The sequence below is a fragment of the Lissotriton helveticus genome, chromosome 2_1 (genome assembly GCF_964261635.1).
Source record: "Lissotriton helveticus chromosome 2_1, aLisHel1.1, whole genome shotgun sequence".
NCBI classification, from domain to species: Eukaryota; Metazoa; Chordata; class Amphibia; order Caudata; family Salamandridae; genus Lissotriton; species Lissotriton helveticus.
The window spans coordinates 1515936270-1515963519 of NC_136059.1; the positions used below are offsets into that span (position 1 = coordinate 1515936270).

The following is a 27250-nucleotide window of genomic DNA, read 5'->3' on the forward strand; positions in this document are numbered from 1 at the left end:
ACAAAGCTCTTCCTATATGGCAGAGGGTTGAAAAAAAGCTCGTCTGAAGAGTTACTAATTTATGCACTTGAAAGGTAGGTGGGTGTCTGTGGTGGAAACAATCAAAATGATTGGTGTAAAGCATGTTAATAATAAGGATCTTCCTCAAGTTCCTCCCATGATAAGGACACATTTGTTCAGATCACCACATGTAGAGAAATGAATGTCCTACTTGACATATTCATTGAGTGAGGATCTGAATAGGCAGAACTTTTTGTCATGGATTGCTTTACTTTCTTCATTTAGGGCTAGATGTAGCAAGCATTTTGCATGTACTAACGTTTTGCGACCGAAATGTGGTCAAAAAACATCTGCAGTTTGGCACCAATTCAAAGTTGGTGGTAACCCATTCACAAATGGGATGAGGTCCCCTTGGGATCTCGTCCCCTTTGGGAGTGTTAAAAATAAAAATTTTAAGAGCAGGCAGTGATACCATGGACTACTGCCCACTCTTAAAAAATAAAAATGAAACATTTAATATTTTTAAACTCATCCTGTTTTTCTTTAAGCGAAATGGGTTGCATTAAAAAAAAATGATTACTTTATTCAATAGCAACCAGAGACATGGTGGTCTGCTGACCTCTGTAGGCCACAATCCCTGTGATGGCAGCGAATCCAAGTGGACCCATCTCATTAATATTCATGAGGGAGACCCATTTATGACCCACTAGGAATCGCCGATTTGGAAATCAGGGCCAGATTTCACTTTAGTACTTTGGTAATAGCGATTACCGGATAGCAATTCACAATATATCGCTGTTTGTACATTTAGCCCTTAGTAAGTAAATGAGAGAGATCGATGAAAGACAATCAAATCAATAGAGCTGTAGGCATGCTTTGACATAAGACTGGGAGGACACTACCATAGGTATGTAGGTGGCTGAAAATGCCATTGTACATTACAGATGCTTATAAGGTGTAGGCTGGCTGGAAAAGAGTATAACATAGATTGACATCGGTTAGATGTGGGCCACGTACTTGATGACATAAAAGAAGGTATAAATGAGGATTTATTGGCAATGATGTGGCTGATAATGGTAGCATTATTGATGTGGTTGTAGTGGACGAAGCTTTCGCTGACTGGACCTTCATTAGAGAAAAACGGTTGTTGCAGCTGAAAGTGGCTACAGAGCAAGCAAGATAGTTATTTGGAGACAATAGAGTCCCATTTGCCTCAGAAACGCTTTATCTCTTTCAAAACATTCCTCCAGGAGTTTGCATGCCTTGTTGCCAGTAGAAAAGTGGGGGTGCATGCATGATAGAAGAATCTTCCAAACAGCGCCAACTTTCATTGCATACACTAAGTATGTCTCCTTTTCCCTCATTGTCTTTGATGAAAGAGAACATCAATTTCTATATTCAGTTGGCACAAGGCTATAAGAGAGATAATAAATACATTCCTAATACGGGTCTTCAATGCAGATCACTTTTGAATCGCAAGTGACACATGGCCTAAATAAAGAATTCTTCTTCATCAGCCAGGTTTACCCCACTTAATAGGGTTAAATGTTCTCTGCAACAACACCCAATAAAGACTTCAAGTAGAGTCCCAAAGTTGCAGATAGGTTTAGCTGTAGGCTCCAAGAGTAACACATGGAAATATAAAGTTTATCTGTGTAGCAGCAACTCTTCATATGTTGCTCCTTGACCAAAAAACACCAGTAATTTTCTGAGTGTGAAAAGCAATGAAACAGGACATACTTCTTCAGGGATTCTCACATGCGGTAACAAATCTAAGATTTAGTGATCTCTGGGGGAGTGGAGCTTAAAGTACATCCAACTTATCAGCTAGTGTTCGGACATACTCATGATACTGCAATGTACTGTAGTGCATGAATGCTTGCTTACACTTCCATGTTTACGGTGTGTAACGAGGTCGAGGCGGGTAAACGTACCCCTCGGGAATGGTGGAGTCCGTGCCCCGCTGACCCTACCTCATCTCCTTCTTTCCAGACCGGCCGGTGGAAAGACGAACTGTTCAGGCACGAAGAAGAGGACGAACACAGCGGCCCCTTTAATTGGGCGTTCATAACAGAAGAGGAGGAACAGCCCCCTGGACACGTCAGAACAGCCGGATTGGCCAAAAGCAAGGAAGTGATGTACGCGGGGTGTGTGATCACCCTGGAGGAGCGGAAGGCGGGAGCAACTGCGGAGCCGAGCGGAGAAAGCGGAAGAGACGAAGAGGTATCGGACCCGAAGGAACATCGCGGAGAAGAAACAGAGGAGGAGAGAGAAGGAGAGCCAGGAGGCCAACGACCCCGTGCACCGCCGTGCCACACTCCAGAGGGAGGAGTGTGGCTGTCACAGGTACGGCGGCGTTGGGCAGCCTGGGTGGGGAGCCGGAGTGCTCACGTGTAACATAGTGTAAAACAAACCCCGGTTCGTACATTCCCTTTTGTTTTGTTCCTTGCCTCCATTACCCTTTCCTACCCTGTACCGCACCTCCTACCCGACCCCCCCCCCTCGTTCACCGTGCACTAGAAACTGAGTGAGAGCACTGTTCACTGGGGTTACCCTCACGCTACCCGGTCCCTAAAGGTGCACTTAAGAAAGAGGACTTGAACGGTCTCCCTCTTTTGTTGGTCTCTTGTATGTGACGGAGACGGCGTGGGATCAGCGAGGCACCACCCCGAAGCCCTAGCCAACGAGGGAAGACTACAGCCACGGATCCTAGCACATTCTCCCGTGACCGCTTGACTCAGAGGAGGCGACGGACATTTGTATATAAAAGTACTCTGAAAATAAAACCCTCTTTACCCACATCACCTGGTGTCAAGGTCGTCCCTTCTCCCACGCCCACACGGTGTAAAAGGGATTTCCAGACCGGCAAAGATGGAAGATTCAAGCATGTGAATATATGAAAGATCGAATACTGGAGACACAGAAAACAAATTTGCTTTCAGCCACACAGGGGAATTTTCTACTCATGTTAAGTCATTGGTGTAACTACCTAGAAACTTCGATTTTCAAAGGAGACTAATCTTCCACTGCTCAGGACAAGGAAGTTAACCATTTCAATCTCTTATTTAAAAACATTTCCAGACTTTGCTGCTCATTGAAAATTGATCTTCAGACTTAGCCTTCATCGCCGATAAAAAAGAAATGAAGTATGGTAATATTCTTACAGCCTTCTTTTCTGCATTCATTATTTGCTTGGTTTTCCACAGAGCTATGTTGATATAATACTCATGTAAATCATTTCTGTACTGTGATGCTGTTTAGGGGTTTACCCTCAATTTTTTAGGAAGGGGAAAATGAGCAATAATCAGGCACCCGTTCACTTTTGCCAAGAACAGGTTAATCTGTTTCATTACAAATATAAGATTTGCCTATTGCACCTTATATGAAGCCAGTTTAATCTTATCATGTACTCTACAGTTCTTGAATATAGTATTTTGGCTCTCAGGAGAGCAATGCCTTTTACCATTCTCACAAATAAACTAATTTATTCAACATTATCACACATTTCTGAACATAAAATTGTTTTTAGGTCACACAATACAATCTTAATACAGACCTGAATTTAAACAACCTTGACGTTCACTTGCTTTTGCATCCTGAAAATCATTGGGAGATCGTTTTTCTGCTCTTTTTCTCCAATGTATTATACTAGAGCTGGTACTTGTATTGTTTGCTGCATAAAAATAGAAACCAGATTTGTAGAATCAATACATTAATTCCAAGAATTTAACAGCTTATTCCAAAAAAACGTACTAATCCTTTCAAAGTTAATGAAAAACAAATCTGTGGCATCTGCTTCGAGCTTTAAATGTTAGTAAAAATGTGTTTGCCTAACTTGACATTGTGATGTAATGCTTTGCGAAAACTATATTTCAGTCTAGTTGACCAGACCACTTTAGAAGTGAGACGTCAAGGAAACGTTTAGAGGCATGACTCTCACAAAGTGTTTAGAACCATTCATATAAAATAAAGGAATCGGGGCATAAGACAAATGACCACTTTTAGCATATGCATTCAACTGCCATTATTCTTGTCACAGTTGAGGAAAAGTGGTCTAAGGAAAGCTTTAGAGGAGACATATGCAATAAACAGCAGTAAGGTGTGTTGTCCATGATGGTCCATTTGAAACAATGAGGGGAGGCAGTGGCTTTACAGCAGAAGGAAGATGCTTTTCCAATAAAGAGGACAACAACAGTAAAGTGACACAGAATTCAGGAGAGTGTTAAAAATGCAGAAAATCAATTCAGAACTTGAGGGTTAAATAGAAGGTGGTAATTCTGCAACAGTTCCAGGGGAAGTTGAAGTAATAATGCAGGCTGTGGTGTGGATGCGCCGTCTGGGATAAGAGTGGGTAAGATTATAGCAATTCAATTATTAAATATGTGTCTAAACTTCTGTTTAATTACAATTTGTATTGGTTGTTAACGATTTTTTATATGAGAAATTATTATACACTTAATTACAATTGCTTAAATACTAACATTGTAGCTGTGTATTGGTTTTTTTTAAATACTGAGGGGGTTTAAAACAATTAGATTGAAAGGGGGATGCTCTGCCTCACTTTGAAAGTTTTTTTTTCACAGCTGGGCGCACAAAATAATTTGATCTAGACGCACCATTTTGTCCTCCCACCACATTGCCATTTCGGGCGCTATTTTATCAGGCATGCTCTAGTGTTTGTGGCCAGGTAAGGGCAGCCATTCAGCATAGGGGGACAAAAGATGTTGCCCGTAGTGTGGATGTGCAGTAGGGGCGCTGCTGTCACGCTAAAGTCAAGCACCTCCAGCCCGCGTCCAGCGATAGCCATGTTGCTCAACTGATGAAAGATTGTACTACTGAGTGTAGCAAGGAAGCGTCCTTCCAACTTAGAGGTGAGCACAAATTGGATTTTAGCTTCTCGTCTTCTGGGCAAATCCCTGTAGATTGCCCTTCTTGCTCAGCCTCTCTCTCAGTTCACTTGGATACCAGGGATGCCGCCTACTACACCTGCTAATAATAAAAGGCCCGACATAGGGCATGTTAATCAAGGGCTGTTTCATAAATGCTAGATCCCTTGTCAAACATAAGTTTGAATCATGGTTCCTGCTTTCAGACCATGAATGGGACTTGATGTTTGTGACAGAGACATGGCTTCATCCCGCTGCCACTCTGCTAATGCTTTTGCGATCCCTGACAGTTAATTGTAGGAAGCTGGCTCTGTATATACTAGACCAAAATGAGGTATAGTGTGCACAGAGTCCAGTAGAACCCCAAAGGTAGGCAGAGGTAAAAGTAGATAGCACCCTACTCTCTATTTGTGGTAGTGTGGGCAAGCAGTAAGGCTGTATCAGAGGACAGTGTTAAGCATTTGTTGTACACATTCAATCAGCAAATGATGTCACACACTCAAAGACTCAACTCTGACCAATTTTGTTTGTATCAAAATTAGTATTAAGTTATTTTATTTCTAGAACCTAGGCAAGCCTGGCACAGGTAAGTATAATAAATGCTTTTCAAAATAGTATGCATTGTTTACAAGTGAATGCAAGTTCAAATGCAGTTTGATTGAAATACAGGTAAGTCAAGGTTTTCAAATACTGTACAGATTACTTTTTAGATTACTTTTTCTACTCAGTGTGATATGTCTAGATAGCACATTGGGACATTTCCTAGAGAAAAGGTAAATAAAAACAGTTTTGCACAATTGTACTTTTTCAGGTTTCCATACAAATAAACTCCACACTGAAACCATTTTTCAGAGAAAAACAGTCAATAGGTTCCTATGGAGAGAAATGAAGTTAATGCTTACCAGGTAAGTGCTCGGTCTTTGGGGTTGAGTTTCTGGAGTAAGAACAAGGTTCCCCAGGGTCAAGGATGAACTCTTGTTACACCCTCAGCGGCACTAGAGTGCCGAGGCCCAATGTTATCCAATGGGGGATAAGGGGCCTACGAGCAGGCTACAGGGTGGTGGGAGCAACACTCCTGGTGTTAGGCTCAGGGCTAAGGGGGATCCTATTTAACACAATTAGTGCACCCGCAGAGGCCTAGGGGCAGCTGGGTGCAGGGTGCTGGTTTGGCGTTGGGTGCCCTGTTGATTGCAATGGGGATTCTCCGGTTTCAAGAAAGACTGCAGGCTCGGGACGAAGATCTTCAGTAGGCGACCAATAGTTAGAGAGGTAAGTTGGGATGCTGGGACATCGTTGTTTGGCCCACCCAAGGCCGTGGGGTTTCGGGTGCATAGGTATCTTTAGGTGTCGGGTTTCTCTTACCAGCTCCAGTCACGGTCAGGGGAGTCTCCAGAAAGAGGCTGCAGGCTTCGCTGGGAGTTTCGAGGTAGGTCAGAGATGACCAGATCTCGGGTCAGAATCGTCGGGGAGACCTCCTCGTGGTGTTGGACTACTAGAACTCGGGCTGTGGGCGAAGGGTGCAGAGTGGTGCAGACTCGAGGATTTTGCCAGAGCTGGAGTTTGTGGGTGACCAAATTCGGGGTTCACGGGAGACAAAGATTATTCTTTGGAAGGCAGGGCAGGTCCTCGGGGTTCTTGAGGTTTCTGGCTGCAGGACACACTGGAGTTTTGCTTCTGCACGTTCGAGGTGGGGACAGGCCAAGTCAGTGGGTGTCCTCCTCTTCTTGGATTAGGCAAGGCTGTCGGACCTTCTGCTTTACTTCTTGGTCCTTGCGTGTCTGAGGAGGCAAGGTTCGGGGGTGCTCCTAAATACTAGATTTAGGGGCGTTAAAGGCAAGTAAAAGGTACACCCCTTATTATGCCACCCTCCAGTGGGAGGGGGGCATATGCATCAAACTGGTTGGCTGGGTCCCCCCATCTGCAAGATGGCGGCGACTGAGAGTTGTGCTTCACATCGCCTCCCCTACCTGAGGATAAGGTTGGCAAAGGTGGGCACATCTCCCTTCCTCACTTGGTTTTCCTGCCGATTCTCCCACCCAAAGTGGGGGCAGAACCGGCAGGGACCAGTTGCTGGAAGCAGCAAAAGGCCTGGGGCAGCTCACAAAGGCCGCAAGCCTTTGAAGGTTCCCCTTCGTGGATCCTGCCCATCCTGGGGGAGGAGGCTTGGCACCTCGTCCCAGGATGTGCATTGTTTCAGACCCCGAGAGCAGCAGGTTCTCGACCCAGGGGTCAGAAACATGTCTGGTGGTGGCAGCTGGGGAGCAGCCAATCAGCCTGGACACTAGTGTTAGGTCATTTTGTCATCTCTCAGATGCCCTCTGTGTGCATTTTTCATTTAATCCCACACTGGCAACAGTGTGGGTTTAATGTGCTGAGACGTTTGATACCAAACTTCTTCGTTTCAGTAAAGCCATTATGGTACTGTGGAGTTCGTAATGACAAACTCCCAGCACCATATACTCTTAATGGCATTACTGTACTTACAGTGTCTAAGAATTGGCGTAGACACTGTAGGGGTACAGGGCTCATGCACCTGTACCCTCACCAGTGGTATAGCGCACACAGCTAGAGTGGTGGCTGATCTATGACAGGGTAGTGGGTTGTAGGCATGGCACATGGGCATGTGTGCCATGTGGACTCTTCACTTTGATCTGCACCAAAACACGCAGCCTGCAAAGGCAGTGTGTGTGGGTGTAAAGGGACAGGGTCTCTAAGGGTGGCACAGTAAGTGTTGCAGCCCTTAGAGGTCTTCTACGGTCACACTGCCCTGGGTACCTGGGTTACCATTTACCGGGGGCTGACCTGTTGCCAGAGAGTGCCAATTGGGTTTTGTCTTCAATGCAGTTTTTAGGGAAAGAACACAGGCCCTGGGTACCTGGTTGGCAGGAGCCCAGGGGACACTCAGTCAAAGTACATCAGCAGTTCAGCAAAAAGTGGGGGCAACCATGCAAAAAGAGGGCACTTTCTTACACAACGCCCCCCCCTAAACGAAAGAGGATGAGACTAACCGGTCCCTAGAGAGGCCTTATTGTCTACGTGGCAGAACCAGGAAAGTCCATATGCACTGGCATGGGCAGTCCCAGGTCTGTGTACCACTATAAAGTCCATTCCCTGTAGGGAGATGGACCACCTCAAGAGTTTAGGAGTTTCACCTTTCATCTGCATTCGCCATTTGAGAGGTCTGTGGTCAGTTTGAACCAGGAAGGGAGTACCAAACAAGTATGGTTTCAGCTTCTTCAGGGACCAAACCACAGCAAAGGCCTCCCTCTCAATGACACTCCAATGCTGCTCCCTGGGAAGAAACCTTCTGCTTATAAAAGCAACAGGCTGGTCTGGGCCTTCATCATTGGTCTGGGATAGGACCGCTCTTATCCCTAGCTCGGAGGCATCAGTCTGCACAATGAACTGATTGGTATAGTCTGGTGCCTTGAGAATTGGTGCTGAGCACATCGCCTCTTTCACGGTGTCTAAAGTCTTTTGACAGCTAACTGTCTAGTTTACCTTTTTGGGCATCTTCTTGGAAGTATGTACTGTGAGGGGAGTCACATATCCCTCCACAAACTTCCTGTAGTACCCAGTCCAGCCAAAGAATGCCCTGACTTGGGTCTGGGTTGTTGGAGCTGCCCAGGCCAGGATGGCCTGGATCTTGGGCTGTAAGGGATGCACTTGGCCACCATCAACAAGGTGGCCCGAGTATACCACAGTTCTCTGCCCTATCTGGCATTTGGATGCCTTGATAGTCAGGCCTGTAGTTTGCAGGGCTTTTAAAATCTTCCACAGGTGGACCAGGTGTTCCTGCCAAGTGGAACTAAAGACAGCAATATCATCTAGATATGCTGCACTAAAGGACTCCAATCCAGCAAGGACTTGATGCACAAACCTTTGGAAGGTGTCAGGGGCATTCTTTAAACCAAAAAGGCATAACAGTGAACTGATAATGCCCATCAGGTGTGGAGAATGCAGTCTTTTGTTATGCTCCTGGTGCCATGTAAATCTGCAAGTACCCTGCAGTCAAGTCAAAGGTACTTAGAAATTTGGTTGCACCCAATTTGTCTATCAACTCATCTGCTCTTTGGATAGGGTGAGCATCTTCTTGGTGACAGAGTTGAGCCCTCTATAGTCCACACAGAACCTCATTTCTCTCCTTCCACTCTCAGGATGAGGTTTGGGGACTAGAACCACTGGGCTGGCCCATGGGCTCTCAGAGGGTTCAATAACCCCTAGCCCCAGCATTTTGCTGACTTCAGCTCTGATGCTTTCCTTGACTTGGTCAGAATGTCGATAGATTTTGTTCTTGACCGGTGCACTATCACCAGTGTCCACATCATGGGTACACAAGTTTGTCTGACCAGGGGTCAAGGAAAAGAGCTTAGAATACTGCTGCAAGACTTGCAATATCTGAAAATCATTATCCAGATTGGAGGTGATCAAAACGTGTTCTATGGCTTCCATGCCTAAATCGCGGGGGAACGAAGTGTATAACGATTGGACGTCGATGGTACATAAAAGAATCTGATCATCCTTGTCAAAAGTAATCTAATTGATTGTAGATAAAAACTCATGGTGTTCCTTACATAGGTACTCATTTTGAGAACAAAAGGTTGAAGATGCTTGTCTAAAAACTTTCCAACTGGTTCATGTAGACTTCCTCTGGTTGACACGATTGGTCTGAATGGAGGGTTTTATAAACACTTATCTACTTTGGGTAACATGTACAACTGGGGACTCTTTAGATTTTTTTGAAAGTGAAAACGTCTAACATCCTCTGTTATAATTCCATCATTAACGGCTTTATCCAAGATGGTCTTCAGCACCTCCCAAAATCTTTTAGAAGGATTGAAATCCAATTTGCTGTACGTCTGAGTGTCTGACACATGATCATTTACATTCTTTTTGTAGAACAACGTACCCATAACAACCAGTGCTCCACCTTTATCTGCTTTGTGGCAGGTGATGTTCGGATTGTCTGCGATGCTCTTCAAGATCCCAAATTCTTTATTGGCCAGATTGCGATATTTGGACATCTTTTGGAAATTCAAATGTTGAATATCCTGTTTCACTAAAGTTTCAAACAAATGCAATATTTTGTGGTCCAAAGGGGCCATAAAGGTACTTTTTGGTTTAAGGCCTCTCAGAAGGTTCTCTTTCTTGGTTTCCTGTTCACTTAGGATGTTCTCAAAATAAATTCTCAAGCGTAAGTTGAACATGACTTAAACAGGATGATTTCCAATTCCAGACTGTTGGTTTGGCAAGTAGAAACAAATGAAGTGCCTTTCTTTAGAGTCTTAATTTCAATGGTACTAAATTTATGCGTAGAAATATTGATTACGAGGTTGTTATATTCTGTGTTTTCTTTCCCTTGGTTCTCTTGCCCGTCACCGGCACATTCCTCACCTCGGAGTTCTCTTTTTTCCTTTCCTTTTCCCTTCATGGATTGTCTTTGTCCCTTTAGCCACTCTCTAAAAAAGAAACACCAGATGTTGGTGGTTGTTCAGTGTCTTTATCGATGGGAGATGTATTCGAACTCACTTGGGGATGTTCGCTTGGCCTCCTTCGCGGTTGATTGTGTTCACTGTCAGTGGAAGATGTTTACGTCTCCGTAGTTTGACTACATGGCTTATTCTGTCACTTTCTTTTTTTTTAACCATATTTTATTGGCTTTTAAACAGTAGCAACATACATGTTCATTCGGAGGCCCGGATCTGGCGTCCAGGGTATAAAACATGCCAGTTACATTCTCTGGCGCATTTTCTTCAACATTCCCTTGGGAACAAAATAAACCCCCCTTGAGTTGCGGTGAGGTAAACAGGTGAGTGTGTCCACGTGCTATCGGGTTCTCGTCTCCCAGATTCCGTGTGTTACAGTGCTATACCTTCTGATGTCATTAGGTTGAATGCCCCTCCTGTCTACCTTCTCGTTCTGGCTCTGCCACCCACGGTGTGCTCGCCCCACTGTTGTTGTCCTGCGCATTCATCACCAATTCACATACCAGGCTTTCCCAGGCTCTAGCCCTCTCCATTGTGCTTATTCCCCAGCTGGCCTCTCTGAGTAGCAATCTGCTTTCCGCCCCTGCCCACTTCTCAAGCTCTTTATTCCATGTGGTAATCTGCGACCCTCCCAGCGCTTTCCAGTTCCTGGCTATTTCCCTCTTGGCCAAGACATAGGCAAGGTCCTGGAACTTTCCTGTCACTTTATTTTTGGCAGTGTGGGGAAACCACCCTAAGAGGAAGTGCTCTGGGGTCTACGGGAGCTCCTTGGCAATAAGTTCACCTACCACCCGCCGTATCTCCCCCCAAAAAGCTTGCAATATGTGGTAGTTCCAAAACATAAGGAGTATGTGCGCCTCTCTTTCCCCGCATCTCGGGCAAACCGCTGTTTCCGCTCCAAAATACCTCCTAATGCGGGCCGGCGTTAGATACGCTCTATGTAGTACATAATAGTTAATTAATTTGAATCGGAAATTTCTAGACACTTTCAGGGCACATTATTCTGTCTCTTTCTTGCATAGACTTCCACCCAACCGTATACTTCCCCTTGTCGCGCTTGAATTTACAAATTTTTCTGTTGTTAATTTCTTGAGTATATTTGGCCACTTTGCATTGATGTCAGTCAATGTTTTTGACCCTCCTCTGCTTCCATGTTAGTGGACAATACAGTCTTCATTTGTATTATTTCCTTTGAAAGGTCCTTTAAGATAATTAAATCTAGTTAAGTATTGGGTACCACTTTTCCACAAATTTCGGAATATTTTTACATAACAATGGTTTTAATGAAAGGATACATGCCGATATTTGTAATGTTCGTTATGAATGTCAATAAAGATATACAAAAAAAAGAATGGTATTAATGGGATCCTTAATCATCTGGGAATCCTCAGTACACAATTATATTTGATTAAGGTGCTTGCATGCAGTCATTAGTTAATCTCTTTTTTTGTTAAATACAGTAGTTCTTAATGCTGTTTTGTATGTTACCAATATTCGATGATGATGTTGTTTCCTCAATAATTAAAGCATAAATCCTCGTGGCTTTGTTACCAGTAAAAGCAAATGTGTTTGCTCTTGGGTCCGTTAAGTTTGATATATCATCATACACCATGATAGACACAAGTTTTGGCGAGTGCTGCATTCCTTGATCAGACCAAATCAATATACTCAAATAGATAAATGGAAACACACACTGGAGATTCCAACTGTTGTTCTCTGTACTCCATTTGTAGCGTGCTATGAAGGGTCTCAATCTCTAATCCTAGAGTGTATATAACAATGTAGAATACCAGCAGCCCTGACTAGGTTACGTCCCCTTCAGCACAGCAAATGCCCCTATGTCCAGGGGTTGTTTAAAAATGATTTAACTTAGATTAAATTCGGACATGATGTATTTATTATGTCAAGGCAATATTCAACTTTCATCCGCCTTGTCTCACATCAAATTGATTCAATAAATCATAATCTTCTTATAATAATTTAATCCAAGAAAATGTACGTTGTATCATCCCAATGCATTTCGGACTGTCGCCCTTCGTCAGGGCATATCAATTCTGTAAAATACATATCATATGACAATCCATGAAGAAACAAATATCTGTCTTTTGGGTTGTCTACCGAACCCTGGGTGAAGGGGTCAAATAAATGGTTCTCATGTGATGGCGTAGCCATAAAAGTGACTCCAAACTCATGCAAATCAGTGAATCAAAGTGTTTATTCGTCTCCATGTGCGTCCCCAAATGTTTAAAATCTAACCTAATTACCGTGCCTTATGCGTAAAAAAACACTAAAATGGTCAAATTAGTGAATCATGCCCGTAAACTACTAACTCAAAAGCAGTGTTCGCTTGTGTTTTACATAGGATCAAAGGCGGGTTAAATATACTGCAGTGTCTTTAGAAGACCGCTACATGAATAGCATGCATTATTGTCAAGAGAATGAATTAGTGACTTACACCGAGCAGAAAAACAATCTTCATGAATGTATACCAAAAGTTCAACGGCGAATTGAACAAATCGCTTTATCTCTTTCAGGCCACTACCTGAAAAGCATGCATTCTTGACAACATATCCTGAAGCACATAGACGACCATTACTTACATCTCAGGCCATCCAGCAAGAAACCTCATACGAGTGTTTCCCGCTGATTCAACTTCCCTGTATTTACAGCGTGTGTAACCGCTTCCATATAAAGACAACAACGACGGAATGACATACGATGTTGGGGCAGTCCGTGATGCATATGATTATGACAGGGAAACCGGAAGGTGACCCTGGGAATCCATTTTGTTGGATTTAATGCCCTCACACACCCTTTCAGGTGTCATGCTTCATCATTTGGGTCTGCTCCTCGTTAGGTCGGCGGTGGAATACCCAACGGGCAACACCTCTTAGAGGGGCTCTTTGGCGGAGATCTTTTTCCAACTGCCGTATGGATGAAGTGCGGGTATGGGGCCAGAACTAAGGGGTAGACGTTGTGAAGTGTGTTAAAATAAAGCTAGTGGTGCCGGGAATATTTTATTCAAGAGGGCCACTGCTTTAGTTAAAAACGATTTTTACCGCCGACCCAACGAGGAGCAGGCCCAAATGATGAAGCATGACACCTGAAAGGGTGTGTGAGGGCATTAAATCCAACAAAATGGATTCCCAGGGTCACCTTCCGGTTTCCCTGTCATAATCATATGCATCACGGACTGTAACATTTCTTCTCCTTTCTAGGAACAGCACGGCCAATTTTTTGTAAAGACGTATCCTTTGGGCACGTCGTGACTGGACCTTCTACTTTCTCTGAGTAGTAATAGCCCAACACTCCTCCCCTTTGATACCATATACGATGTTGGGGGCCATCTTGTGAAAACTGATGTGCCGTGTGGTAGCATACAATTATGCAAAACATGAGGTTAGTGTTGTTACCAAATGTAACTCTGTGTAATAAGTATAACTTCCTAATCAGGGTATCGCCTATTGTGTAACCTTCCATACCATAGAGGATGCAATGCTTCATGTCTAAAGACCATACAATGAATTCAAGAACTAATAATTCAGTGACCTGATCTTACATAACTGTATACATTCAGTGAACACGATATGAAATAAACACAAAAATAACAAAAATCAATCTGAAAGTAAAGACAAGCAAATGGCACAGTTCGAGATTCCGGTAATCGAATGCTGTAGTGGTAATCGAATGCGGTATTTACCGATTCGGTAATTGCCATTCATTCCTATGGGCCTCCAGGCCCATAGGAATGAATGGCAATTACCGAATCAGTAAATACTAATTCGGTAAATACCGAATCTTACGGATTCGGTAACTTTTACCGATTTTTTTGCTACATAGAATTTACAGATTCTAAAATACCGAATCGGTAAAATTCGGTATTTTAGATTCGGTAAATGTACTTTACCTACATCTTGCCCTTTGTAACAAGCTTTTTGTTGTAACTTGCCCTTTAAGTTTCAGTGTTCTTTGTTAGGAATGCTAATTACATCAGCAGAGAACGTGTATACTTCAGCTGTTGCAGTGTCAGTTGAAATGTCTGCTGCAGCCACAGACTTTCCGGTGGGTGTAGAATAAAGATTACCTTTCAATGGACAACTGACTATCGTTTTATTACTGGCGACGATTTACACCCACCAAGGAACCCAGCGTGCCACTAAAGGAATCGTCTTCAAGTCAAGAATCAAGGTCTGTTCATGTTTTATTGATGTAGCGCGTAGTCAAGTGTACTACTAATGAGATAATGAAGACTTGCGAGAAGAAGTGGCAAAGCGATGTACTATGTTTCGACTTATTGTGCAAAATTAATATTTACCATTGTGGTGTTCTCAGTCATGTAGAAGAGGCCGGAACAGATGTCAGGGAACCGAAATGAAAACAAAGAAGGGGACATAAGGAAATCGGCCTGGTTCTGCAGTAAGCGCCGCGGGAAGCCAGGGGGGTGTAGAGTGGAGGGTACAAACATCACTACCTTCACCAGTTGTGCTCGTGTGCAGACGGACAGTAGTACGTGGTGTTTTTATGCCCCAAAGAGACGATTGCCGTTACCCCTTTACACCCCCTCCCTTGCCTTCCTCAAGTGCGCGGCCCCAGGAGAGGCGGAAACGTCCACGTACCTTGTGCAGCCACGTCCCTCCTGGGCCGTGGCTGGAGTCCTCGCGTTGCCAGCTAGTGTTTGGCTGCCCGTCTGTTCCTCCAATGGCTTCTTCTGCATGGCCGGGTTCCTCCTGGATCCTCGAGTCCGAATCCTCTTGCCAAGTCCCTCTGTCGTCTCGTGGTGGTACCAGGAAAGTCCTCACCAGCGTCTCCTCCCGACTCGCGGTGTGGCTTGGTCCAAACGAACGACTCCCTTCTCCGGCATCTCCAGTCTTGAAGCTCTGGTAGTCACATGACTCCGTCACATGACTCGGAAATCCCGGCGGGTTAAAGGCACAGCACTCTCTCGGGATAGTCTGGAAACAGAGAAGAGGAGACGGAGAAAGGTAAGGGGGAAAATGCTCTGTTGGATTGTCCAAGGCATCCAGATTAGGTACATCCGAGGGGTCCATGGTATGCACGTTCTCACACTGTTATACAGATTACGTGCGCATTATTTGAAATGAGGGCGAGCTGTAACACACGAGCAGACTCACCGCGCGTGTAGAAGATTCTATCTCTTGATGTCTTCAGCGGAGGAAACAATGCAGCTGCATTATTTGAAGTAAGGGCGAGCTGTGATCGCGCGTGTAGAAGATTTCATTCCCTGACGTTTTCAGAAAAAAAACAATTGAGCGACGTCTGAAGAACATGAATCTGACGCATGACGAAGTGGTGCATGCGCAGTGAAGTTTTTGATTTTTTCTTGAGGAACAAAGCGTATTTGACAGCATTGTATGCTACATGACATCTGCTGCAGTTAACAACTGATTCATTACGTTTATGACATTAAGCAAGTATTTCTGGCGTTGTTGCAACTTTACTTATTGAGAAACATTTAAAAGAAACCAAAAGGATAACTTCTTCAGATAAGTTATTTATTTTAATTTATTACATTAGTTTTTATTTCAAGCTTTGGTACATTCATTAATTATGAGCAGCAGCAACAAATGTGATAATCTTATTGGAATACTTAAAATGTATCCTCATGAAGAATTAGTATATCAACAAGTTTGAGTTAGCTTGTTATTTTTTCTTCTTTATGTTAAATTGTTATTTTAAATTATTGTATTAGCTTGTTTTATTAGTTTATTACGTTATTTTCACTTTCAGCATGTCAACGGCCAGTGGTATGAGTCAACCTCCACAATTTTTAAGTGAGAAAGGTGAACCTGTCCTACCATGGAAGAAGTGGAAACCACTTTTTGATTCCTACCTCACTGCTATTGGTGGAAAAAAAAATTCTGCTGCAAAAAGCAGGGTCTTTTATTAAATATTCTTAGCATCAAAGGTAGGAACATTTACGACAGTTTAGATCCTACACCTACAGGCAGAGGGGCATTGAAAGGACCGGAAGAGCGTTACACAGTGATAGAACGCGAGGCTCTAGCCTGCTCATGGGCCATCAATCATTTTAGATTTTACTTGTGGGGTTTGCCATTCTTGGTTAGGACAGACCACAAGCCCCTTGGGCACATGGTTTCCTGTAGGAATGTCGAGAGCACCACTCCCAGAATCAAGAGGTGGATTGAGGGGTTCTGGGAATATAATTTTTCTGTGGAGTATTTGTCTGGGCTTAAAAATATTCCAGCAGATTTTATTTCAAGAATGCCCTTGGATAAGAATGTTGCCAGCAATCCTAAATGTCTTATTTCCTGGGTGAAAGAGTCGGCTCTTAATAAAGAAGAATGGGAAAATTGTTTCGTGAGTGATAAAGCAAGGGGACAAGTTATGGACTTTACAGTCAATGGTTGACTTCTTTGAAAGATGTTCCTGAATGTGCGAAGGTTACTGGAATGTTCGGGAAGAATTGAACATTTTGCAGGGAGAGCTTTTCCGTGGTGATAGACTAATACCTCCATTTCTGATAAGAGATAAAATTATCAATCTTGCACATGAGGGGCATCTTTGACGCAGTCTGACAAAGGCAAGGGTCAGAGAATCTCATTTGTGGCCGGAGGTTGACCGCCAAGTTGAAGACGCTGTCAGGGATTGTACCATTTGTGTCGAGAATGACAAATCGAGAAAAATGAGGACTACCCCTTTCTCCCGTTTCTATACCTGAACGTCCCTGTTCTAAACTTGAAGTGGACATAGTTGGCCCATTTGACACTTTAGCTTCCTCTGAGAGATTTGTGGTTGTCCTTTTTGACTACACGTCTAAATTGGTGTCTGCCTCTTGCTTGAGTTCTGTGGTGACAAAAAATATTATTGCGTTTCTCAAGGATGCTTTCACATGTGAGGGTGTTTTCTGATATTCTGGTTTCAGATAACGGGGTCCAGTTCACTTCTCAAGAGATGTCAGATTTTCTAAAGGATCTATCCATCACACATCAGAAAAACTGCCCTTTATGCCCCCCAGGCCAACGGTTTGGTGGAAAGGATGAATAGATTGGTTAGAGCCTCTGCCCAGATCGCTTTAGAGATGAGAGTTCCACTTAAACCCATCCTCAGAGAAAAATTATGGGCACATAGGAATACTCCCAACAGTGTGACTGGTTGTTCTCCTTTTAAAAAACTCAAGGGTAGAGCAGCTGGTTCCAAATGTAATCCCTTATGGTTGAGTGAAAAAGACAGGGGTTGTGTTGTGAGCAACTGGAGAATAAGATATCAAAACAATTACAAACACAGGTTTGATATTAAAATGGGAGCATGTAAATTGGTTTGGAAAGTAGGTGATCTAGTGTTTGTAAAAACAAGCAGTCTGGTCACCAAAAGGTGAAGCTAAATATTTTGGCCCAAAGCGCATTATCAAGGTTATGAAAAATGTTGTTCTGCTTGCTGGTGGGGATGTTTGGAGCATGTCCCGCTTGACAAAATGTGCGAAGGAGGATGGGTATATCAAGTTTCAACCTCAGACCAGTCAGTCTAAGTGTGGTCACTCTCAAGGTAGATTTCAAAGTGGTCAATCTCAATGTAAACTTCAATCTCAGACCAGTCGGTCCTAAAATGATTTTCTCCAGTCTAATGGTAACAAAATTTGTCCCGATCCTCTTTCTCGCAATACCTGAGCCAAAAGGTCACCATCGTATTTACAAGATTATTACCGTAAGTAATTTTTTTGTGAATGTGCTTTTAATCCTTTCTCCTTTCCCTATTTTATTATGAATATGTTCTTTTCCTTTCCCTCTCGTTTTTATATTATTGTAAAAGGGAAATATGTTGTAACTTGCCCTTTAAGTTTCAGTGTTCTTTGTTAGGAATGTTAATTACATCAGCTGAGAACGTGTATACTTCAGCTGTTGCAGTGTCAGTTGAAATGTCTGCTGCAGCCACAGACTTTCCGGTGGGTGTAGAATTAAGATTACCTTTCAATGAACAACTCTCTATTGTTTTATTACTTTTATTGTTGTCTTTTCCTTCCCTTCTCTCAACAATTTCCAAAATAAGGGGTTTCAATTGACAGATGTTGTGACCATGATCTAAAAAATGGCTGGCAATGTCAGATTTGATGTTTTTGGTACAAGTGTTACTCTTGTGTTCACTGAACCTGGTTTTTATCTTCCTCTCAGTTTTACCAATATACCAACCCACATGGGCAGCCCTTAGATGCCTTCTCTGGTCACAGTGCCCTGGGTACCTGGGGTACCATTTACCAGGGGCTGACCTGTGGCCAGAGAGTGCCAATTAGGTTTTGTCTTCAATGCAGTTTTTAGGGAAAGGACATAGGCCCTGGGTACCTGGTTGGCAGGAGCCCAGGGCACACTCAGTCAAAGTGCATCAGCAGTTCAGCAAAACATGGAGACAACCATGCAAAAAGAGGGCACTTTCTTACATTAATTCATATTACACCAAGATCGTGAGAATAGAGTAGGAGGAGGCCTGTCTGTTTTTTCTCTCTAAATTCTTGGCGACGGTGAGTAGTTTGAGCTAATGAACTTTCATAAAGTACTCATCTTTTCTATTAAAATCTCAGAGAACTTCTTCTGAGGTGTCATGGTTTATAGACCTGTGGGAAAACCGGGCAATTTCCTGGATACCTTGGCTGATTTGATCAGTAGTGCCTCAAGAAAATATGCGACCTCACTGATCTGGTCAGACCATGCACTGATCCCATTTACATTTGGCTTTAAGTGTCCCGGTAGCTGCCATCCAGCAGGAGAAGATAAACCAAGGTCCTGGCATAAAATCACAGAAACCACTTTCAGACAGGCTTTTGACTCTCATAGGACACTGTCAAGATTTAACAAGGTCGAGCAGGATACATGTAATAACATTAGGGCGGCTTTAGAGGAGATTGCGCACTTTAAAATGTCCTCAGGGAAACGTGCAAAACCATCTGTCGCATGGTTCACTGAAGAGCTAAGAGAGTGCAAGCGCAACTGTAAAAGCCTCGAAAATACCTGGAGGGCTAATCCCAATGCGGATGACAAAAGTAGCGTATTAGTCGGCCCCGAAACTATTCATGAAAAAAATCTGCCAATCACAGGCTCTGAATTTTTCTCTGCAAATATCCAAAGCCTCTAATGAACCCAGGAATATCTTTAAAATAGTAACAACTTTTTTGGCGCCTGGTGCCCATCAGCAATATACCCCTCCTTCTCAAGCACTATGTGGCTCTCTGGAAGACCTTTTTACTAAAAAAGTTACAGAACATTTACAGCCAATTTAGGCCGGTCTTGGTGTCCGAGAAGCCAGTGACAGTAGGAGTTTGCCCCATTAATGTTGCTGGCACCCCTGTCCTCTTTCACTCCTCTTACTGTAGATGAAACAGCGCAGCTCTTGGCCAGGTGAAACTCTTGTTCACCTTTGGATCCATGTCCGACTAGGTTTTTAAAAACTTTGGGGTTGGTTAGTACCCAAATGGCTACGGTACTAAACAGTTCTCTGGCTTTAGCCTCAGTGCATGCCGATGTAAGAAGGGTCAGGTACTCCCACTGCTAAAGAAAGTTGGGGAAGACACGTCCAACCCTTCCAACTACCGTCTCATTTCCCTGCTTCCAGCGTTTTCTACAATTCTGGAAAAACAGGTGAATAAGCAGCTGTCAGCCTATTTGGAGGAGAATGACATATTACACCCTACGCGGTCTGGTTTCAGGCCAAGCTTCAGGACTGAGGTAGCTCTTAGGAGGTCAGAGATTTCATCAGGACCAACTTTGACCAAGGAAAGCCCTGATGGTACAATTAGATTTCTCGACTATCTTTGACACCGTGTCTCCAGATTGTTTTAGATCATCTGGAGGCTATAGGAGTGAGGAGGTCAGGCATAGTGCTGGCTAATGTCCTTTTGGCTGACAAACATCAGGCTTTCCAACCAACTCCTTTCCTCCCCACTTACGGACAGCTGGAGCACGTGTCCTGCAAGGGTCAGCCCGAGTCCATCACTGTTTAACATCTATATGGCCCCATTACCAGACGTGGTGAAAACAAGGGGCTTCAAGGTTGTCTCCTACACAGATGACACCAGTTGATGCTTAACTTTAATCAGATAGAAGGCTCGCTCACTGAAAAATTCCAGGGCTGCCTCAATGGAGTAGCAGATTTGATGAAGGAGAGTTGCCTCAAACTTAATGGAGGGAAATCCGAGATGCTCTTCTTTGGGAATTCCATCACCCAGGACTTACAGAACTGGTTGCCTTCAGAACTGGGTAGCCCCCCAGCCCCATCTGCAGGAGTAAGGAACCTGGGAGTTAGTTTGAGGGAGCCTGTCCTTTCAACCACTGATTCAGGCAGTGGTAGGCACATGCTTCGGCATGATGAAATCATTAAGGGCCAGATGTAGGTAGGCTTTTACCGGTCGGTAACGGCCGAATTCGGCCGTTACCGACCGGTAAAAGGCATTTGAGATGTAGGGGGCAGAATCGGTAAATTTACCGTTCTGTAAATTTACCGATAGGTAATTTTACAGAATCTGTAAATATACCGGTCGGTAAATTTACTGACCGGTATATTTACAGAATCTGTAAAATCGATATGTAGGTGGGACTCTTATGAGTCCCACAAGGCCTTAGAAATCGGTATTTTACCATCAAATTCAATTTGATGGTGAAATACCGAATCAGGTGTGCATGCAAATGTGCGCATGCACACCTGTGCCATATGACAGGCAGACCTGCCCTTAGGGCAGGTATGCCTGCCATATGGCCCCCGAACCTTTTTTGGGGGTGCTAGAGGGTGTCAAAGTGACACCCCCTGCACCCTTGCCAAAAATCTGTATTTACCGATCGGTATTTAAGGGTCGGTAAATATGCTTTACCTACATCTAGCCCTAAGATCTGTAAAAAAATGTTTTCTGAGGAACTCCAGAAAGACAATTCTACCTGCTCTGGTTACCTCCAAGTTGGATTACTCCAACACTCTTTACCTGGGTGCTCCAGCCATACTGATCAACAGATTGCAGAGAGTTCAGAAAGATGCAGCAAGGCTCACTGTCAACCTGCCACGCAGCCACTCGCTGAGCCAGCCACTGAGGAATTTACACTGCCTCAGTCAAGAAGAGAATTCTTTACAAGTCCCTGCTTATTACCTTCAGGGTCTTGCGTACGAAGAGATCGGCTTACCTCCATGCGTGTTTTAAGGTATACATCCCCCACACACGCGCTACAGTCAGCCACTTTAGGCCTTCAGAAAATTCACAGGATGATCAGGGCTGGGAAGAGAGGTCGCTCCTTTTCCTTCCTGGCAGTCGAGGCTTGGAACACCTTACCGCCTTCCTTAAAACAGGCGCCTACTTTGAATACATTTAAGAAAGGGCTAAACATACATTTTTGATTGTTAAGCCACTTGCTATCTCCCTCAAGCACACAGCGCCGGAACGCTCCTTAGGAAGAAGTAGTTGTGCTATGCAAGACTGCTTCATTAATTCATTCATAGTTAACCAGGGAAACCTCAAAAACCCTAAAGAGCAATTACAATAAACATCAGAAGTACGTTATTGATGATCAGGAGTTCGGGAAAGTGTGGCAAATATACATAATAGTACTAGCTAATCAGTTCAGTTTGTTCAAGTGTTTCCTGTTATGACTCAGCTTAGTTTGATTACCTATTTTCTGTTATTTCGGTTGGTGTTTATAATGAAAATGTTTTTCAGTCTATATTAATTTTAACTGCATAAAATTGAGAACTGCACTCTACAAATCTAAAACATTTCCTGTCATTTGTAATTGCAAAACAACATGCCATGTATGGGAGCCAACCTAGCAAAGGAGTTCCACAGTTAAATATTTGAAAACGGAAGCTGGTAACATTAATCAAACTAAGATCTTAATGGAAGCCTTAATGTGAAGGGACAAAGGAAAAAAGCCTAGCCTTTGTGGTAACAGGAGCCATCAACATTACTAGCTGCAGAGGAATAAATGATGCAGTATTTGGGTAGAGTAGCATAATTAGTATTGAAAGGTAGCTCATTCATGATTATTTTTTTCCAAACGCATTTTATTTGACTTTTGGATTTTTAAACATTACAAGGTATACATGCAATAACTGACAATGGATACATCTGTCAGCCTGAGACGGGCCTGGTCATCAGCCCACAACACACCACAATTTACAGGTTTGATGTGATAACAGATAGTTAGTTACAACTTTGTTCTACACAGGAGCAATGTAGGAAAAGAAAGGAACAACACACTTTTAAACTTAAACACATAATTCGGGGTCATTCATTACATGTCTATTGCCCGGATTCGACGTTCACGTCTGCCTCCTGCACCTTTGTTCCTAGCCCGAAGGACGCTTGCACAGTGACCTAAATCACATTTGCTGTTGGAGCGTGACAAATAAATGCAAGTAACAAGTTCAAATGGTGGAGGGCCCATCATTTTCTGGCACCCACATCTGGCACATCCCACCATCTCCAAATATCTTCTGACGCCACCTCAAGGTGGTCATGTGTCAGATTTGGCCTCCAACACCAGTATAAACAAATCCCAGACCATACATGCTAGTACCCCTCCTTTGTAAGACTAAGTGAGCGTTGGCTTCAGCAGTGGCCAATATCTTTAGGGCTGTCATCCATAAGCTCAAATCCAGGGCTTAGGGGAACTTCCAAAACATTGCAATGCGACATAAGATCAGGACCAAAACCAGATCTATAAACCCGTTTGATTTTCTTCATCTGGGCATTAGACACAGTGTGGGCTCTGTGGACCACTGTTTTCCCTGTTTTCTGCACAACCACTTCTACAGCTTCCACCCAGAATTAGGGGCAACTGTGTACTAATGTGTTGTGTCAGTTGAGAAACATAGAGTCAGATGTATCAACATTATATTTTGAAATTCCTAAGCATTCCTTATTTGCGACTCGCGAATTGCGAGTCGCAAATAAGGAATCGCTTCCCATTCATTCCTATGGGCCTTGTGTCCCATAAGAATTAATGGGAATTGCATGTGCAATTTGCGAGTACCAAATGGACTCCTTGTAGCACCCCTGAAATATGCATGTGTGCACATGTGGCACACGTACATGCCCTAAGGGCACGTATATGCACCACATGGCACCTAGAAAAATGCATAAAAGTGAATTTTTCTTGTAATTTGCAAATTACCATCAACTAGAAGTTGGTGGTAATTTGCGATTCCTTAACACCAGGTCGCAATTTCTTTGGGTTCCTGCAGTGCATTTAAGGAATCGCAATTCCTTAAATGCATTCGCAAAATAGGTAATCGCAAAAATTGCGATTAACTATTTTGCTAATGCCTTTTGAGATGATACATCCCAAAAGGCTTTTTACCGCTCGCAAACGGGACAATTCTGCGAATTGGCCCGTTTGTGAACGGTAAAACACTTGATACATCTGGCCCATTGAGCCTTTTCTAGCTCGGCTGTGTGTGATCAGCGACTAAAGGATGGCCAACGTGGGTGGCTCATCACGCTCTTGCCTAAACCCATCGAAGGGGGACAGAGGGCAGCTTAGCCTGGTGCCTCTGTGTATTGGAAACTGCTCTAATATCACTAGTCCTATGCACACTCGTGCCACTGGTTAAGAGTACAATAACTGGAGCCATTTCTGGAAATTCGGTCCCATCCCCAGAGTCTCTAAGACCTGAATAAGATAATGCCACCCAAGTGTGCCAAAGGCATTTTTTCTGACCACGGAGAATGCCACGTACCTAGAGCCCTCTGTACTGGAAAGATCAGGTAGAACAGGCAAATTAAGGAACATGTTCCTACCGGACACAAAGCGTTCTGAACTTGATGCCCTATAAAGCTTACCACTGTCAGCAGTCTGTTCGCAACTACTTCCCTAGAATTGTGTAATCCAGATTTAGCATAGCCTGGGACTGGTACGATAGTACCTCCAGGGGATCCTGGCAGTGGGGTTGGGAAGGATCACTATGAGGGCCTCATGTAGCGAGCCTGCAAGTCGACAAGATTGCCTGGACATTTAAAACATTTTAAGAAGCTTTGGGGTAACCCTAGCCTTGTATGCAGGTACAATGTGCCCAGTAGGCCATGTGTCTCTTGGGTTTTGTTCCTTGCTATCAGATCCAATGACTCCCTAACTTCATGTATAATGAAGTAATGCTTTAAAATTACAGTTGCAACATGTCGAGGCACAGGATAACACTGTCTTCTAAATATGTCTGCAGACGATCTGGATCTTGCTCTTGTAGCACTTCATACAATGATTGGTAGTATTTTGCAAAAATCAAGTTTATTTTGGCTTGAGAGTTAACTACTATGTTGTGGGAAGATCTAATGCCTCCTATTGGTTTCTTTCAAAGTCCACTTTTAGCAACCCGGCCAGTAAGCATTCAGATCGGTCTCTGTCAGCATGTAGCCATGAAACAAGTTCCTAATAGTCAACTGTTACCAGTATGTCAACAAACTCCTTATGTTTCTTCCTAAAGTCTCGGAGACCCTGTGCTTTTACAAGTCTCTGGGTAAACCCGAGTTCCTCCCTCCAAGTCTCCCTTTCTGCGGCCACAATATCATTGGAACACCCTGTTCTGACACTGCAAGCTTTCTTTATACAGAGCCCCTGCATTACCGCTTTAAAAACATCCTGTTCTATATGCTAATCTCCAGTTGTCCCCTTATTTTCTGCAAAGTAGCAAGTGAGGGCCTTATCCAGAGTCTCTGACTGGGGTATACGCTGACATTTAGTTTCCAAGATGGTATGTGCGATTGAATTCTGCTCCACCCAACCACAATCTTCAGGGGATTGTGGTCCGACCACGTGCGACTTAGGTATTCAGTGTATAGCATTTTGTCACCCAGCTGCTGGTTTCACAGAAGTATGTCTAAGCGGTGTATAACTTATGCACTGTTGAATAATAGCATTACTCCTTGCTGTGGGGCTAAATGTTTCTTCAAGCAACAGAGAGACACCAGCCCAGCACCCAGTCCTGAAAACAGGCGGCCAACCAAGCACTTGGAGTTCTCTGGAGTGGGGTAATAGACCTATCTAGGTCAATATTGGAAATACAGTTGAAGTCTCCTCCACATGGCATGGATACTGACCAGGAATGGAGTAATGGAGTCCAGAAATGCAGTTTTATCACCGTTTGGGGCGTAAATCTCAATCAGGACCAACGGTTCCCTGTTCAGTAAACCCTGTACCATCATATATCGGCCCTCTGAGTCCACGCTGTAGGATTGTATCACAAATGGTGTGCCGGAAGTTATCCACACTAAACTCACCCTGGCATAGGCTCAGTAATTTGTGGCAATAAATTGACCTTTCCACCTTTGAGAGAATTTGCAAGTCCACACCATTCATGTGCGTTTTTTGTATTATGCTATATGGTACACATCTGCATTTCAAATATTGAGGAATTTTGGGTCTACTCAAAGGAGGGACCATACTTCACACGTTAAATGCCACTATACTGTAGGTCGTTGGCGTACTCCCTTGCTTGGTACCTAGAGAGTATAATTGCCTAAACCATCCTTCACTGATCGCGGAACAAGAAACCCACTCTCCCACCACGGCTGGCAGACATATGGTGAATATGAGTCACGGGACAACCTTGATGACAAACCATAATAGAAAAGAATGAAAAAAAGACGAAACTACAAGATTCCTAAATCTCATGCCACATGCTAAGCACTAACCAGCTCGTTGCCAATCTAAAGCAGCAGACATAAGTCCACTGTTTGCATATTCGGGTCACAAAACTATTTCCTTCAGAACAGGGGAGCGGTAGTTTCCACATAGTTCGCCTTTTACCACACTCCATATGATTTTCCTCCCAGCCCTTACCACTGTCCCAGCAATGGGCAACATATTCATGGATCGTATTGCCCAAACCTGTAAAGGCAGCTGGAAATCCATTATGATGATTGACCAGCAACTTCATATTAACATTTCTGTAGTTGTAAGAGCCAGGAGCATTTTTCCTGTTTATGGATCCGAGCTTCCAGTGCCTTCTTCTCTTGATCTCAATGCCTTTTTCTGCTCAGACATTCCCCGTATCTACTTGTTGCTGGCTTTGGGTGAGTACCTTAGTGACTTCCCTGGGTATTTTGTGGTTTTCCCTCCTGGTCTTCTGGACCTCCACCTCTGGGAATACTTTGTAGACAAGCCATCTTCAAAGCCATATTCCTTCTACAGGATCTTCACTTCATCGATTTAAGCCCATGCCAGACATTTTTCGAGATAGCAAAGAAAAGGGTTTTCCCCCTCTTTGACGATTCTAAGTTTGGCAGGATACAGGAGGGCGTATCATAATCCTTTTTGTTTCTTCACCCACACATAGGACCTCCTTAATTGCTGGTCTTCTGCTGTGTAATTCAGAAAAATAGTGATCATACCTCTGTCAATCCTATACACCCACTCAGTCTTCAATACAGATTCCTAAATATATAATACTTATTTAAATATTGAAACAAACCACATTCACTGGATGATGTCATCAGTGATATCACTGACCATGTCATGAATGATGTAATATGTGACATCATCATTCCAATGGTTTTCTACGAGTGAAATGTCCAGCTAACTATAACACCCCCAAAACCTATATTTTTTTCAGTGAATTTCTAAGGTTTTTAAATGCTAATCCCTAACTATAACATGTCTGCAACCTATGATTTTTTCAGTGAATTTCAAAGGTTTTTTTAATACTAATCCCTAACTATAACATGTCTGAAAACTATGGGTTTTTTCAGTGAATGTCAAAGGTTTTTTCAATGATAATTTAAAAAAAAATTTATTGTTATTTTTTTTCCATATTGTTTTACTACATTTTGTAATCTATTTATTTTTAGATATCTTATTTTTTAAATTACATTACACATATTTAATAAAAATATTTTTTTTTAAATGTATTATTTTATATTCTTTTAAATATGTCTCG

General features: G+C 43.3%; 1 protein-coding gene across 2 annotated transcripts in view; it reads right to left on the reverse strand.

Annotated features, from left to right (window-relative positions):
* Positions 1-27250, reverse strand: part of LOC144818733 (uncharacterized) — a 209748-nt gene that overhangs the window by 107491 nt on the left and 75007 nt on the right. For both annotated transcript variants that reach the window (XM_078676424.1, XM_078676423.1), the window contains exon 5: positions 3557-3673. In XM_078676424.1, coding sequence (XP_078532550.1) covers positions 3557-3673 — 117 coding nt within the window. The remainder of the gene's footprint in view (positions 1-3556; positions 3674-27250) is intronic.